The sequence below is a fragment of the Podarcis filfolensis genome (genome assembly GCF_964270895.1).
Source record: "Podarcis filfolensis genome assembly, chromosome: 2".
In the NCBI taxonomy this organism is placed as follows: Eukaryota; Metazoa; Chordata; class Lepidosauria; order Squamata; family Lacertidae; genus Podarcis; species Podarcis filfolensis.
The window spans coordinates 18,319,517-18,334,802 of NC_139605.1; the positions used below are offsets into that span (position 1 = coordinate 18,319,517).

The following is a 15,286-nucleotide window of genomic DNA, read 5'->3' on the forward strand; positions in this document are numbered from 1 at the left end:
GCTTGAAACAGCTGGCTACCCAACCCAAACTCCATAGACGGGGTACCCTTACTCCACGTGACCCCCCCCCCCCCGCTTCCATAGGCGGAATCGGCACTGCTACCGGTGCCACGTCATGCCCTTTGGCCTCTGCAAGACCTCAACCGTCTTTGGAACTCCCTGCCTCTTGATCTCAAGTAGGCGCCTTTGCTGTGCGCTTTTCGGCGCCTGATGAAAACACCCTTGATTAAACAAGCCTCCCACCCCCCACCCCCCCCCCGATACATAGAAAGCTGAGGTCATATTCCTCCATTTTAGTGGTTTAAAATTCTGCGTCTGCTTCTTGAGAACGAAGTACAGTAGTACCTCGGGTTACATACGCTTCAGGTTACACACTCCACTAAGCCAGAAATAGTGCATCAGGTTAAGAACTTTGCTTCAGGATAAGAACAGAAATCGGGCTCCGGCGGTGCTCTGGCAGCAGGAGACCCCATTAGCTAAAGTGGTGCTTCAGGTTAAGAACAGTTTCAGGTTAAGCACGGACCTCCGGAACGAATTAAGTACTTAACCCGAGGTACCACTGTATGTACATCTACACTTTCATGCACGCATGCATGCACAGGTCAAGAACCTTGATAGATGTTGTCTTAAATACCGAAAGAACCTCAAAACACCGTACTGTATTCTACTCTTGCAGATGTGTGACTTGAACTACTGTGGAGGCAGCCGACGACTTTCTGTGTGCATTGGCCTTAAATCACTGTCATCTTTTTTTTTAATGGATAACTTTGTCTCTTCTGTAAACCGGTTTTTGTACAATCAAGCAGCGTATAAACTTAATAATAATAATAATAATATTTTTTTATTTATACCCTGCCCTTCCCGGTTCAAAAACCGGGCTCAGGGCGGCTAACAACAAATTTAAAACACATAATTGATGCAACAAAAAACAGCATAAAATACAATATAAAACATGAATATCAATAAATTCAGAATTCAAAAATCAATTTTGGGGGGAAATCTATCCAATAAACATTAGATGATCACCAGGGCTAGCTGGCTAAATTAGTCCTATTTGGGCCAGCGAGGAGACCAGGGGAGAATTAGCTGTGGGATCCCAGAGCAGGTAATTTTAATAAAAAGGGGAGGGGGAGGGAAGGAAGGGGAATAAAAGATTAGGCTAAATTCAAGTTGAAAGCCAGGAGGAATAGCTCTGTCTTACAGGCCCTGCGGAAGGAAGTTAAATCCTGCAGGGCCCTGGTCTCATGGGACAGAGCATTCCACCAGGTCGGAGCCATCACTGAGAAGGCCCTGGCCCTTATTTATAAAAAAAAATTAAAAAGCACTGCTGCAAATTTTCCTCAATTTAATCTTTTAGTAAAACCGTTTTGAGGGGTCTTTACAAAAAAACAATAAAGGGGTGTGTATAACTTTTAAGAAGGGAACAAGCAAGCAAACAGTCCTATCCCTTAGGATGCTTTTGTGCTGGAGATCACGCGAAGGCTCCCCTTCTTCTTCCTTTTTTAAAAAATAATTTTTTATTAATTTTAACATATTAATTATAATACATACAATAAAACTTCACATCTTATACAATCTTTTTGGACTTCCATCAGCACCTCTGATGATCCACCATTCTTATCATTTCTTCTGCATTTATTAAATTCATATTGCCTTTAATTATCTTAACTAACAATCCCCCCCTTTATCCATTTTTGCAATAATTCTCCTCACAAAACTTCCTGCAAACCTACAAACGTAATCTGATCATCACAATTACTTTTCAAATAGTCCGTAAATTTGCACCAGTCTTCCGTGAATCTCTGGTCCCGCAGGTTTCAAATTCTTCCTGTTAGTTTATCTAATTCTGCATAGTCAAAACAAAAAAAAAATTTTTCCTTCCAGTAGCACCTTAAAGACCAACTAAGTTAGTTCTTGGTATGAGCTTTCGTGTGCATGCACACTTCTTCAGATACACAGAAGAAGTGTGCGTGCACACGAAAGCTCATACCAAGAACTAACTTAATTGGTCTTTAAGGTGCTACTGGAAGGAAAATTTTTTTTTTTTGTTTTGACTATGGCAGACCAACACGGCTACCTATCTGTAACTAATTCTGCGTAGTTCATCAATTTCATCCTCCATTCTTCTTTCGCTGATAATTCTTCTTGCTTCCATTTTTGTGCCAATAATATTCTTGCTGCTATCATTGCGTATAGGAACAGCTTAGAATCCTTTCTATTTATATCATCTCCTACAATGCCAAGTAAAAATGCTTCTGGTTTCTTAATAAATGTATATTTCAACATTTTTTTCACCTCATTATATATCATTTCTCAGAAGTTGTTCACCTTTTGACATTCCCACCACATGCGATAAAATGTTCCTTCTTTTTCTTTACATTTCCAACATTTATTACTAACTTTATACATTTTAGCTAATTTAATGGGTGTAATATACCATCTATACATCATTTTCATCACATTTGCTTTTAAGGCATTGCACGCAGTAAATTTTAAACCTTCTTTCCATAGTTTTCCCCAATCACTCAGCTGTATGTTAGACCCAATATCTTTACCCAATGAATCTTAACCGAGTCCTTCTTCCTATGCCGCAATGCTGCAAGAGAAATCTCTGCATCCCACGACTCTTAATGCAACAGCTCGACCTTCTCCCCCTCTCTCCCCAGCTGCGGGATAGACTCCCTCTCCCCGCCCTCCCTAACTTTAGACGCCACGAGCGACACCTGGCGCAGGCAGGCAGCGTCCAGCAGAGGGCTCCTCCTCCTCCGCTTCTTTCCGAAGGAAGCGGTGGTGGCGAGAGAAATAGGGTATCCATCCGGGCCCTTCCCTTCTCCCGCCCACGATCCCAGAAGATCGACGGGAGCTGGACCCCCTGCTGGGGAGGGATCTGGGGGACGCCTGCACGGAAAGGGACGCCGAGCTGCCGCAAGGGCCCGGATCCCGCGTTGCAAAGCCCGAGCCCGACCGAGGTGAGACGCAGCAAGCAGCCCTTGGGCCGCGGCGGCCATTAGCTCCTCCCGTGCAGCCCGTCGGGTCTCTTTGCAAGGCCGGAGGGTGGGGAGATGGGGGGGGGGGCGAATCGCCCCGGAGAAGACCCCGTCCAGGGGCCGAGCAGGGCTGGGGGCGAGGAAGCCCCCCAATCTGCGCCCAAGCGGTTCGGTTGGGAGAAAAGCAGAACGACGGACGAATGGAATGGGTTTTTTTTTTCCCTGTCCGCAGCCTAGGATCTGCTCAAAGGGGGAGATCCGCCAACGAGGCAGGCGCTTTAGATCCCCGCGATCTCTCTACGCGTCAGAAAATAGGGGGTGATCTCACGATCAGGACAATTAGCCTCATCCAGCCTCGCGCTTTGAAGAAATCGGTGTGGCGTATATTGAAATTGCCACGTTTTGCTTTTCAGAACAGCCCTGGGAGGTAAGACGGGCTGAGATACCTCTGGTTACAGACGCTTCATGTTACAGACACTTCAGGTTACAGACTCCGCTAACCCAGAATTAGTACCTCGGGTTAAGAACTGTGCTTCAGGATGAGAACAGAAATCGTGCTCCGGCGGCGCGGCAGCAGCAGGAGGCCCCATTAGCTAAAGCTGTGCTTCAGGTTAAATACAGTTTCAGGTTAAAAACAGACCTCCAGAACGAATTAAGCTCTTAACCCAAGGTATCACTGTATCATATGACTGCCACAGGCTTTGAGGAAGTGTGGGAAAAGTTGGCCATAGCGTTCTCCCCCAGTTCCTAGTTAGCGGGATTTGGAGAACAGCCCCGAGCAGAGCTCCAGGCCCGCTCAATTTATGTGTGCTGGCAGTGCCACCCTGTTAACTATGCCGTCATAATGCCACCCACAGGGCACCGCCAGCCAGTATAGATTGCTTATCTGGGACTGGGGAGTGTGGGGCAGCTCTGGGTCTCTTTAAGCATGCACCCACTGGAACCAGTGTTGGGGTGAGACATTGATTCCCAGAAAACACCCAAATTTCCCAGCATTTTCCAGAAGCTGTTTTAATTGCTGGAAGGTTATCTGGATTGGACAGAGAGACAGTTTAGTCTGAACGCAAACCTGTGGGGCCTGTGGGGGTGTGTGTGTGTCTTGCAGCGACCCAGGGCAAGGCCTAAAACCTTTAAGTGTGCCTATGTCGGGAACCCGATAGAAGATCGTATTCTTGCATAGTACTGTAATCACTAAGCTTAAAGTCAACAACGAAAGAGTTCTGTCCGTACTGGGTTGTGTTGCTGTGATTTATTGCTGTGCTGACATCTGGAATTTCCTCCTCGCATCAAGGCTATGTATTTTTACTCTGCCGGACCTGAAAGAGGAGTTTCTTGCTGTGAAAACTCTCAACAGGCCTTGGGAAAATGCAGCACAGGTGGTTTGCCTCAAGCACAAACGGTGACAGGCTCCCGGTGGAGTACAGGGTCAGGTTTAAGGGGCTGGTTTTGACCTTTAAAGCCCTATGCGGCCTAGGACCCTCGTACCTACAGGACCGCCTCTCCTGGTATGCCCCAAGGAGGACCTTAAGATCCACAAATGCCAACACCTTGGAGGTCCCAAGTCGCAAGGTGGTTAGATTGGTCTCTACTAGGGCCAGGGCCTTTTCAGTACTGGCCCCGACTTGGTGGAACGCTCTGTCACAAGAGACTAGGGCCCTGCGGGACTTGACATCTTTCTGCAGGGCCTGCAAGACAGAGCTGTTTTGCCTGGCCTTTGGTTTGGACTCGGTCTGACGCTTATGTTTCCCTCCCCTTATGGTTTTGAACTATGGGCTACTTTTAAAGTGAGGCTGCTTTTTAAATTGCATTTTAATCTGTATTTTAAATTGGTCTTTTCTCCCCCTATTATGTTTTTACTGTAATTTTACTGGTGTTAGCCACCCTGAGCCAGGCTCTGGCCGGGGAGGGCAGGGTATAAAATAATAATAATAATTATTATTAGTAGTAGTAGTAGTAGTGGCATCCCATAATCCCAACATGTTGTTGGGTAACCTGTAATATACCCAACAGCCCGTGCTGTCCCAGCTTAGAATCATAGATGGAGTCATAGCATTGTAGAGTGGGAAGGGATCCAAGGGTCATCTAGTCCTTCCTGGAGAAGAGTGACTAGTGGGGTGCCACAGGGTTCTGTCTTGGGCCCGGTCTTATTCAACATCTTTATCAACGACTTGGATGATGGACTCAAGGGCATCCTGATCAAATTTGCAGATGACACCAAACTGGGAGGGGTGGCTAACACCCCAGAGGACAGGATCACACTTCAAAACGACCTTGACAGATTAGAGAACTGGGCCAAAACAAACAAGATGAATTTTAACAGGGAGAAATGTAAAGTATTGCACCTGGGCAAAAAAAATGAGAGGCACAAATACAAGATGGGTGACACCTGGCTTGAGAGCAGTACATGTGAAAAGGATCTAGGAGTCTTGGTCGACCACAAACTTGACATGAGCCAACAGTGTGACACGGCAGCTAAAAAAGCCAATGCAATTCTGGGCTGCATCAATAGGAGTATAGCATCTAGATCAAGGGAAGTAATAGTTCCACTGTATTCTGCTCTGGTCAGACCTCACCTGGAGTACTGTGTCCAGTTCTGGGCACCACAGTTCAAGAAGGACACTGACAAACTGGAACGTGTCCAGAGGAGGGCAACCAAAATGGTCAAAGGCCTGGAAACGATGCCTTATGAGGAACGGCTAAGGGAGCTGGGCATGTTTAGCCTGGAGAAGAGGAGGTTAAGGGGTGATATGATAGCCATGTTCAAATATATAAAAGGATGTCACATAGAGGAGGGAGAAAGGTTGTTTTCTGCTGCTCCAGAGAAGCGGACACGGAGCAATGGATCCAAACTACAAGAAAGAAGATTCCACCTAAACATTAGGAAGAACTTCCTGACAGTAAGAGCTGTTCGACAGTGGAATTTGCTGCCAAGGAGTGTGGTGGAGTCTCCTTCTTTGGAGGTCTTTAAGCAGAGGCTTGACAACCATATGTCAGGAGTGCTCTGATGGTGTTTCCTGCTTGGCAGGGGGTTGGACTCGATGGCCCTTGTGGTCTCTTCCAACTCTATGATTCTATGATTCTATGATTCTATGATTCTAGTCCAACCCCCTGCAATGCAGGAATCTCAGCTAAAGTATCCATGACAGATGACCATCCAAACTCTGCTTGAAAACCTCCAAGGAAGGAGAGACCACTATCTCCCAAGGTAGTCCGTTACCCTGCCAAACAGCTCTTACTGTCAGAAAGTCCTTCTTAATATTTAGTCAGAATCTCCTTTCATGCAACTTGAAGCCATGGGTTCGAGTCCTCCCCTTCAGAGTAGGAGAAAACAAACTTGTTCCTCTTCCATGTAACAACCCTTGAGATATTGGAAGATGGCTATCATATCTTCTCTTTCCCAGTTTAACATACCCAATTCCCTCAGCCGCTCCTCATAAGGCTTAGATTCCAGACCTTTGATCACCTTGGTTGCCCTCCTCTGCTCACCTTCCAGCTTGCTAATATCCTTCCTAAAATTGTAGCACCCAGATAAATAGGTAAAAAAATATATAACTAAAATGGTGTTGGATTGGAAATAAGTGGTATTAGTAACAAAGTTAATAAGAATATGCAAAAATGAATTGATAATGGATGAAAATACTGAGTTATAAAATGTTAAGTTATAGAGATAAGATAAATGAAAGAGGGTAAGGATTTGCTGATTTGATTATTTAAATGGGAATACAAGAAGGGGAGGTGTGAGGAAGTCAAAGAAACAAGCAAATGAGTTTTAAATTATGAAAAAGAATTGTTTTTAATTTTTTGTATCTTTTTTGTGTGTGTTTACTCTTATTTTTTTTTTCTTGTTTTTGTTATTATGTGTTTTTGTATATCTGTTTTTTTTGTAAAATCTTAATAAATATTTCTTAAAAAAAAAAAATTGTAGCACCCAGAACTGGACGCAGTGTTCCAGGTGTGGTCTGACCAGGGCAGAATAGAGCAGTACTATGGCTTCCCTTGATCTGGACACTAGACTTCTGTTGTCGCAGCCTAAAATAGCATCAGCTTTTTTGGGGGGGCTGCTGCATCTCACTGTTGACTTATGTTAAGCTTGTGGTTCCTAAGAGCCCTAGATCTTGGCCACCCTTCTCTGCACACATTCCAGGTTGTCAATATGTCTCTTTAATTGTGGTATGTCGGGGACAGGACTGGCATTATCAATTGGGTGGGTGTTCACTCCAGCAGCGGTGAGTGAGTCCTACTGGTACCCCAAAGAGAGAGAAAAAGGAAGGGGGGGTAGCATAACCGCAGAGAACAAAACAAGAGGCAAACTCTCAGAACAGTACTGGAAAAGGAATCATTTTATCACGTAAACCATTTTATCACTTTATAGTGACTGATTGATTGAATTTATATACCACCCTGTACCCGGAGGTCTCAGGGAGGTTCACAGAAAAGACCACAATATGCAAAATCAAAATAAGAATGATAACCCAATACTGTAACACCCCTCCAAAAGAGCCACATTTTAAAAGGGTATAGGATGTCCATCAGGTCAGCCAAAGGCCTGGTTAAACAGGAACATGTCTGCCTGGCGCCTAAAGGTGCATGATGAAAGCACCAGGCGAACTTCCCTGGGGAGAGCATTCCACAGACGGGGAGCCACTGCAGAGAAGGCCCCGTTCTCGTCTTGCCACCCTCCGGACCTCTCGAGGAGGAGGCACACGAAGGAGGGCCTCAGAAGATGATCTCAGGGTCCGGGTAGGTTCATATGGGAAGAGGCCGTCCTTGAGGTATTGCGGTCCTATGTATGATGCTTATATGCCCAGATGGCTTCAATGTATACGACAAAACAACACCACCACAAACTGGCTTTGAAAAACTTTTTCATATTCTCCAGTGTGCTACCCTTGCCGTTGTGGCGGCACGGGGTTGCCGTTCCGTGATTGGAGTTACGCTACTTGTTGAACGGTTCATTTATCCAGCCTGTATAACGTTTACTGCACATGTAACTTGTTAAGATAGAGTTGTACATTTATCCACTCCATGTTTACAGCATCTCCAGGCTTTGTCTTGCACATGGCACCTTAGTATCTTTGTTGTTTCTATTCTAGCTATTATTCTAGTAAATTTGGTTTTATACTTATAAACCAGTTTGTGGTGGTGGTGTTTTGTTGTATTATTATTACTGTCACTACATTTGACACTTTGTGTATATACTTCAATGTATACATTCAGTCTCTTCTGCTTTTTTCCTCTTCCATCTTAAGGTCAGACCCAAAGAGCAGCTTAAAAAAAATTTAATCGATAAACAATGCACCAAAGGCTGAGAAAATGGGAAGAAGGGCTTGTGAACATCAATAAGGGGATTGTATGAATCATTGAATTGTAGAGATGGAAGGTATCCCCACAGAACATCTCTAGTTTGACTCTCTGCAATACGAAACAATTTTTTGAGTCCTCAGCGCGGAATAATGCCTCATCTCTGTTTTTTCTCTCTCTCTGTTTCTTTTCAGCTACTGATAAAATGTTGACCCAACCCAAAGAGGAGAAAACCGACCAGGAAAGTCTCTTGGAGGAGGGCAGCTCTAGGAGCCCGCCTCACTTGAAGGCCTTTCTGGAAAGGGATGGAACTGGGATGCCGGAAGAACAAGTTCTCAAGAAGAAACACACGTGTCCCGATTGTGGGAAGAACTTTTGCCGGCATTCTGACCTTGTCCGGCACCGGAAACTCCATACGGGAGACCGTCCGTTTATCTGTTCTAAGTGTGGGAAAGGCTTTGTTCAGAGTACCCACCTCATCGCGCACCAGAAAAGCCACGTGCGAGAGAAGCCCTTTTTCTGTCCTCACTGCGGAAGAAGCTTCAACCAGATCCTCAACTTCAACAGACACCAGAGAACTCACTTAAAGGAACCGCCGTTCCAGTGCTGCGACTGCGGGAAGACCTTCAGCCGCAGCTCAAACCTTATTATGCACCAGAGGGCGCACACAGGGGAGAGGCCCTATAAATGCTTTGACTGTGGAAATAGCTTCAGCAGGAGCTCCACTCTCGTTACTCATCAGAGAATCCACACCGGCGAGAAACCCTATAAATGCCAGGACTGCTGGAAAAGCTTTGGCAGACGGTCGACCCTCGTGATGCACCAGAGAATCCACACGGGGGAGAAGCCTTATCAATGTCCCGACTGCCCGGAAAGCTTCAGCGTTAAATCGGGTCTTCTAAGTCATCAGAGAATCCACATGACCGAGAAGCCCTACCTTTGCCTGGAGTGCGGCAAAAACTTCTGCCGGAGCGCAGACCTCATTATCCACCAGAGAATCCACACGGGAGAAAAACCCTACAAGTGCAACGACTGCGGCAAGAAATTCAACACGAACTCGCACCTCGTCACTCACCTGAGGATTCACACAGGGGAAAAACCGTACAAGTGTCCCGAGTGCGGGAAAGGCTTCTCTTACAGCTCGGTGCTTGTGGGCCACCAGCGGCTTCACACGGGAGAAAAGCCGTACGCCTGTCTCGAGTGCGGGAAAACCTTTCGCAACAATTCGCACCTTATCACGCACCAGAGAGTGCACACGGGAGAGAAGCCGTACGAATGCGCCGAGTGCGGGAGGGGTTTCAGTGTCAGTTCAAACCTTCGGAAGCACCGGAAAATCCATGAAAGGGAGACCTCTCTTAAAGATTCTGAGTAGCAACCCTAGCTGATGAAGTCCCAGTTAGGTGCTAGCAAAGCTTGCAAACCAGCGGTTCTCAACCTGTGGGTGCCCAGGTGTTGTTGGACTACAGCTCCCATCATCCCTGAGCTCTGGCCTTGCTAGCTAGGGACGATGGTAGTTGTAGTTCAACAACATCTGGGGACCCACAGGTTGAGAAAGGCTGTTGTTAATGGAAATTGACGCACGGTGGGGGGTGCCTGAGAAAAACATCCAGAAAATCTTTTGCAACGTGGAATAGGCGACATGGACCATAGGGTAGCAAGGAACGCAGACTAAATCTAGTCTTAGAAAGATCTGGTTCTGGGAAATCCTGACAATTCTGTTTCTCTAACGGGTGGGATAGGATGAGGAATCTTCCGTATTCTGTCTTCACCAGAAAAACTCGCACGCTTTTTCTCAAAAGGAGCTAACGCCAATAAAGTAGATTTGTACATGCTTCCTTGGCAATGCCTGTGTTTCTGATGTCCTGCTTCTTCAAAATATAGCTGCAGCAGAGAGCAATATGGAAAGGGCATGATGAGAAAGGGAATGGATGTCGGGGGCTGCGCTGGGCGGCGAGACAGGCGAATAGCACACAGATCATTCAAATACCTAACGTCACAAAAGTCAGTGCAATTCCAGTGGTCATTGGCTGAACAAAAGCTTGTGCACAATCAATAACGGGCAGATGGGGTAGAGCACCACAGAGATGGAATGGGGAGCCTTAGACCTTAGGGGCTGAATCCAGCCTTCTAGGCCTCTTATCTGACACTTGGGACTTTCCCTAGCCCCACCCACTACTGACCCTGCTCCACCCTCTCCTTGAGTGTTTTTGCCTGGCTTGACTTTGTCCTCGAACTCCGGTGATGCCGGCAGCTGGGCTCGAGTGCATGCAGAAACTTGCCTACTGTACAAAGGCAAAGTTTAACATTCATTGCTCCGCCTCTTTTTGTCCCTGGCTCCTCCCACCGACTCCTCCCACCACTGGCACATGGCCCTCAGAAGAGATTGTGGCCCTGGGCCTGTAAAAGGTTCCCCACCCCAGAGAAAGAGGGTAGAATATCATCTGCCTCTGGTGGGGACAGCACAGATTCTGTTCTTTGCCAGGTTGATGTTTTATGTTTTTAATACTTTGTTAGGAGCTGCCCTGAGTGGTTGGGGCATCCCAGTCAGATGTCCGGCATATTATTATTATTATTATTATTATTATTATTATTATTATTAACAATAATCATACACACATCTGTGTGTTCAGTTTTCTGTACCGCATCTCATTCAGTGCTACAATTATACTGTCACGACAGCAGATCCAAGTATCCAGAGGGGTGCAAAGTGAATTTGGGGGGCGGGCAGAGGTGAGTTTTGTTGGATTTCTTATAGAGAACCTGCTGGTTTATTTTAACACTCTCATCCTAAACCATGGGTGGGCAACCTAAGGCCTGGGGGCCAGAGCTGGCCCAATCGCTTTCTAAATCCGGCCCACAGAGGGTCCGGGAATCAGTGTGTTTTTACATGAGTAGAATGTGTCCTTTTATTTAAAATGCATCCCTGGGTTATTTGTGGGGCATAGGAATTTGTTCATTATTTTTATTTTTCAAAATATAGTCCGGCCCCCCACAAGGTCTGAGGGACAGTGGACCGGCCCCCTGCTAAAACAGTTTGCTGACCCCTGTCCTAAACCTATGACCTTTGAAGCAAATGCTTTTACATTTTTTGATAGGGTTAATTTTCAAGATTGCATGTTAAGCCTTAATTTGAATTTGATGTCAGCTGTGCTAGTACAGCTGGAAATTGGAAGGTCGTGCTTCCAGAGATTAAAAAAAAAATGCCACCGCACAAGGAGACACTGGATTTTACGAAGCTGCTTTATACCAAGCCAAGACCATTGATCCATCTAGCTTAGTATTGCCCACACTTGACTGGCAGCAAACAGGTTTCTCTCCCACCCATACCTGGAGATGCCCAGGATTCAACCTAGCACCTTCTGCATGCAAAACAGATTCTCTGCCTCTGATCTGTAAGGCTGTCCCCCTTTTTCATTGCATCTGTTGATATAACATCGTGGTTAAGGGCATGAATGATGAAGTCCCCTGGTCCAGTCTTTAACTCAAGCTTTCTCCAAGCCATTATTCTCTGTCTCACTCTTCCTTTCCATCTGCAATATAGGGAGGGGGGTGATAGCTCTCTTTACCAGGATGCCTGTGAAACACTTTAGATATTCAATATCTAAAGGGACGCGGGTGGCGCTGTGGGTTAAACCACAGAGCCTAGGACTTGCCGATCAGAAGGTTGGCGGTTTGAATCCCCGCAACGGGGTGAGCTCCCATTGCTCGGTCCCAGCTCCTGCCAACCTAGCAGTTCGAAAGCACGTCAAAGTGCAAGTAGATAAATAGGTGGGAAGGTAAACGGCGTTTCTGTGTGCTGTTCTGGTTTGCCAGAAGCGGCTTAGTCATGCTGGCCACATGACCTGGAAGCTGTACGCCGGCTCCCTCGGCCAGTAAAGCGAGATGACCGCTACAACCCCAGAGTCAGCCACGACTGGACCTAATGGTCAGGGGTCCTTTTACCTTTACCTTCTGTGCAAATGACCTGCCACAGACCCACAGTTCCTTCTTTCAAGGTTTACCAAGAAGTGTTTCTCCCCAAACTATCCAGGTCGTGCGCCTTCAGTTCCAGCACAATTAGATCTCAAGACCCTCGTGTTTCAGAGCTGTTGGTGCATGTATCTGCAAAACTGGTTGCTGCAGCATTCTGAATTCTATTTTTCAAATGCTCAGGGAAACCTCCACGTCCAGATGAACTCTGTTTGAATACCACATGCTGCGGAAGCACAATGGCAGCAGAGAGCAGTTGTCAATCACACCCCGATTGTGGATTTCTAGTCACCTCTGGCTGGCTACTCTTGGAGGCTGGATTAAATGGGCATATCAACCTGATCTAACAGGGGTCTTCTTCTATATTTCACCTGGGTATCACAAAATCAGTGACACCTTTCCCATCCTCTGACATCACTTCCAATTGCTAGTTTTCCGAGGAAGCAATTCACATACAGTGGTACCTCGGGTTAAGAACTTATTTCGTTCTGGAGGTCTGTTCTTAACCTGAAACTGTTCTTAACCTGAGGTACCACTTACCTAATGGGGCCTCATGCTGCCGCTGCACGATTTCTGTTTTCATCCTAAGGTAAAGTTCTTAACCTGAGGTACTTTTTCTGGGTTAGCAGAGTCTGTAACCTGAAGCGTCTGTAACCCGAGGTACCACTGTATTTAGCTGCAAGTCACAAAGTAATGAATTATCAAGCGATGTAATAACAGGTGTGTGATTTGGTCCTGAAAGCCCGTGCCCTCTAGTCTACTGAAAATGGTGCTCTTGGGAAAATGGGAAAGGCGTGTGTGTTTCTGTTTAGAATATAGGGTGAAAAAGGCACTCCTAGCAAATCGATGCAAGGATCAAGCGCCAACACTGAATTCACATTTTAAAAAAACACTGTGGGATGGGGCTTCACAAAACATTGCATCTTAACTAAATAAAAACAAAAGGTACCCATGGCCTTGAAGTGCCATGGGAACACAAGCAAAGAGGAATATTAAATTATTGGGGGAGAGCTTCACATACAGGGCACTGCTATGTTCATGTGTCATCGTCGTTCCCCCCCCCCAATTAATATGTTCATGCATGGAGCCCTCATCAGTTGTTCTTAAAGAATGACAGATTCACTTTAGTCCCAAGTTGTCATAGGCTTCAGAAGGTCATAATCCACACCTCGTCCTAGAATCACAGAATCATGGAGTTGGAAGAGACCACAAGGGCCATCGAGTCCAACCCCCTGCCAAGCAGGAAACACCATCAGAGCACTCCTGACATATGGTTGTCAAGCCTCTGCTTAAAGACCTCCAAAGAAGGAGACTCCACCACACTCCTTGGCAGCAAATTCCACTGTCAAACAGCTCTTACTGTCAGGAAGTTCTTCCTAATGTTTAGGTGGAATCTTATTTATTGTAGTTTGGATCCATTGCTCCGTGTCCGCTTCTCTGGAGCAGCAGAAAACAACCTTTCTCCCTCCTCTATGTGACATCCTTTTATATATTTGAACATGGCTGTCATATCACCCCTTAACCTCCTCTTCTCCAGGCTAAACATGCCCAGCTCCCTTAGCCGTTCCTCATAAGGCATCGTTTCCAGGCCTTTGACCATTTTGGTTGCCCTCCTCTGGACACGTTCCAGTTTGTCAGTGTCCTTCTTGAACTGTGGTGCCCAGAACTGGACACAGTACTCCAGGTGAGGTCTGACCAGAGCAGAATACAGTGGCACTATTACTTCCCTTGATCTAGATGCTATACTCCTATTGATGCAGCCCAGAATTGCATTGGCTTTTTTAGCTGCCGCGTCACACTGTTGGCTCATGTCAAGTTTGTGGTCAACCAAGACTCCTAGATCCTTTTCACATGTACTGCTCTCAAGCCAGGTGTCACCCATCTTGTATTTGTGCCTCTCATTTTTGTCCTGATCAAGTCTTGGTCAGGCCACACCTGGAGTACTGTGTCCAGTTCTGGGCACCACAATTTAAGAAGGATATTGGCAAGCTGGAACGAGTGCAGAGGAGGGCAGCCAAGATGATTAAGGGTCTGGAAACCAAGCCTTATGAGGAACGGTTGAGAAAACCAGAGACTTGAGAGGAGATATGATAGCCATCTTCAAATATCTCAAAGGCTGTCAAAATGGAAGATGGAGCAAGCTTGTTTTCTCCTGCTCTGAAAGCTAGGACCCAAACCAATGCCTTCAAGTTACAAGAGATTCTGACTAAACATCAGGAAGACCTTTCTGACAGAGCTGTTGGACAGTGGAACGATCTCCCTCGGTGGAACAATATTGCATCAGTAACTTAATACCTAGTGCAGGCATAGGCAAACTCTGCCCTCCATATGTTTTGGGACTACAACTCCCATCATCCCTAGCTAACAGGACCAGTGGTCGGGGATGATGGAAATTGTAGTCTCAAAACATCTGGAGGGCCGAGTTTGCCTGTGCCTGACCTAGTTAGTGGAGAGAGGTGAGATAGCCAGAGAATAATAATAATAATAATTTATTTCTACCCCACCCATCTGGCTGGGTTTCCCCAGCCACTCTGGGCAGCTCCCAACAGAATATTAAAAACACAATAAAACATCAAGCATTAAAAACTTCCCTAAATGGGGCTGCCTTCAGATGTCTTCTGAAAGTCAGATAGTTGTTTATTTCCTTGACATCTGATGAGAGGGTGTTCCACAGGGTGGGTGTCACTACCAAGAAGGCCCTTTCCCTGGTTCCCTGTAACCTCACATCTCACAGTGAGGGAACTGCCAGAAGGCCCTCGGAGCTGGACCTCAGTGTCCGGACTGAACGATGGGGGTGGAGACGCTCCTTCAGGTATACAGGGCTGAGGCCGTTTGCTGGTGTTTGAGGTGAACTCATGGCTCTTGGGGACTGTCCACAACTGGAGTCAGTTCACTGGCTGAAACTGGTTCCCCACCCTTGGATTCAGCCATGAGTTAGATATTGTGTGGGTGGAGTTCTCACATAATTATTGTGTGCATAACCAACGCAGGATGAATCAAAGTGACCAAATTTAAATTAGAAATTGTTT

The 15,286-nt window shown here is 46.2% G+C and overlaps 2 protein-coding genes across 3 annotated transcripts in view; both read left to right on the plus strand.

The window, feature by feature from the left end:
- The window catches only part of LOC310757035 (uncharacterized protein), a 162,800-nt gene that overhangs the window by 82,700 nt on the left and 64,814 nt on the right, over window positions 1-15,286 (plus strand). The gene's annotated exons all lie outside the window — the stretch shown is intronic.
- On the plus strand, window positions 2,747-10,120 carry LOC310757031 (uncharacterized protein). Of its 2 annotated transcripts, XR_014545020.1 has the most exons (3): window positions 2,747-2,969; window positions 8,483-9,714; window positions 9,834-10,120. XR_014545020.1 is itself a non-coding variant. In XM_083602125.1 (2 exons), exon 2 carries the CDS (start codon window positions 8,494-8,496, stop codon window positions 9,658-9,660), a length of 1,167 nt encoding a protein of 388 aa, XP_083458251.1. In that variant the 5' UTR covers window positions 2,747-2,969; window positions 8,483-8,493; the 3' UTR covers window positions 9,661-10,120. The 2 variants fall into 2 exon arrangements, 1 of the variants encoding a protein (XP_083458251.1); XM_083602125.1 differs by having other exon boundaries at window positions 8,483-10,120.

What these genes read in the sequence shown, in the direction of transcription:
- LOC310757031 (XM_083602125.1), top strand. Translation starts at nt 8,494, where the DNA reads ATGTTGACCCAACCCAAAGAGGAGAAAACCGACCAGGAAAGTCTCTTG.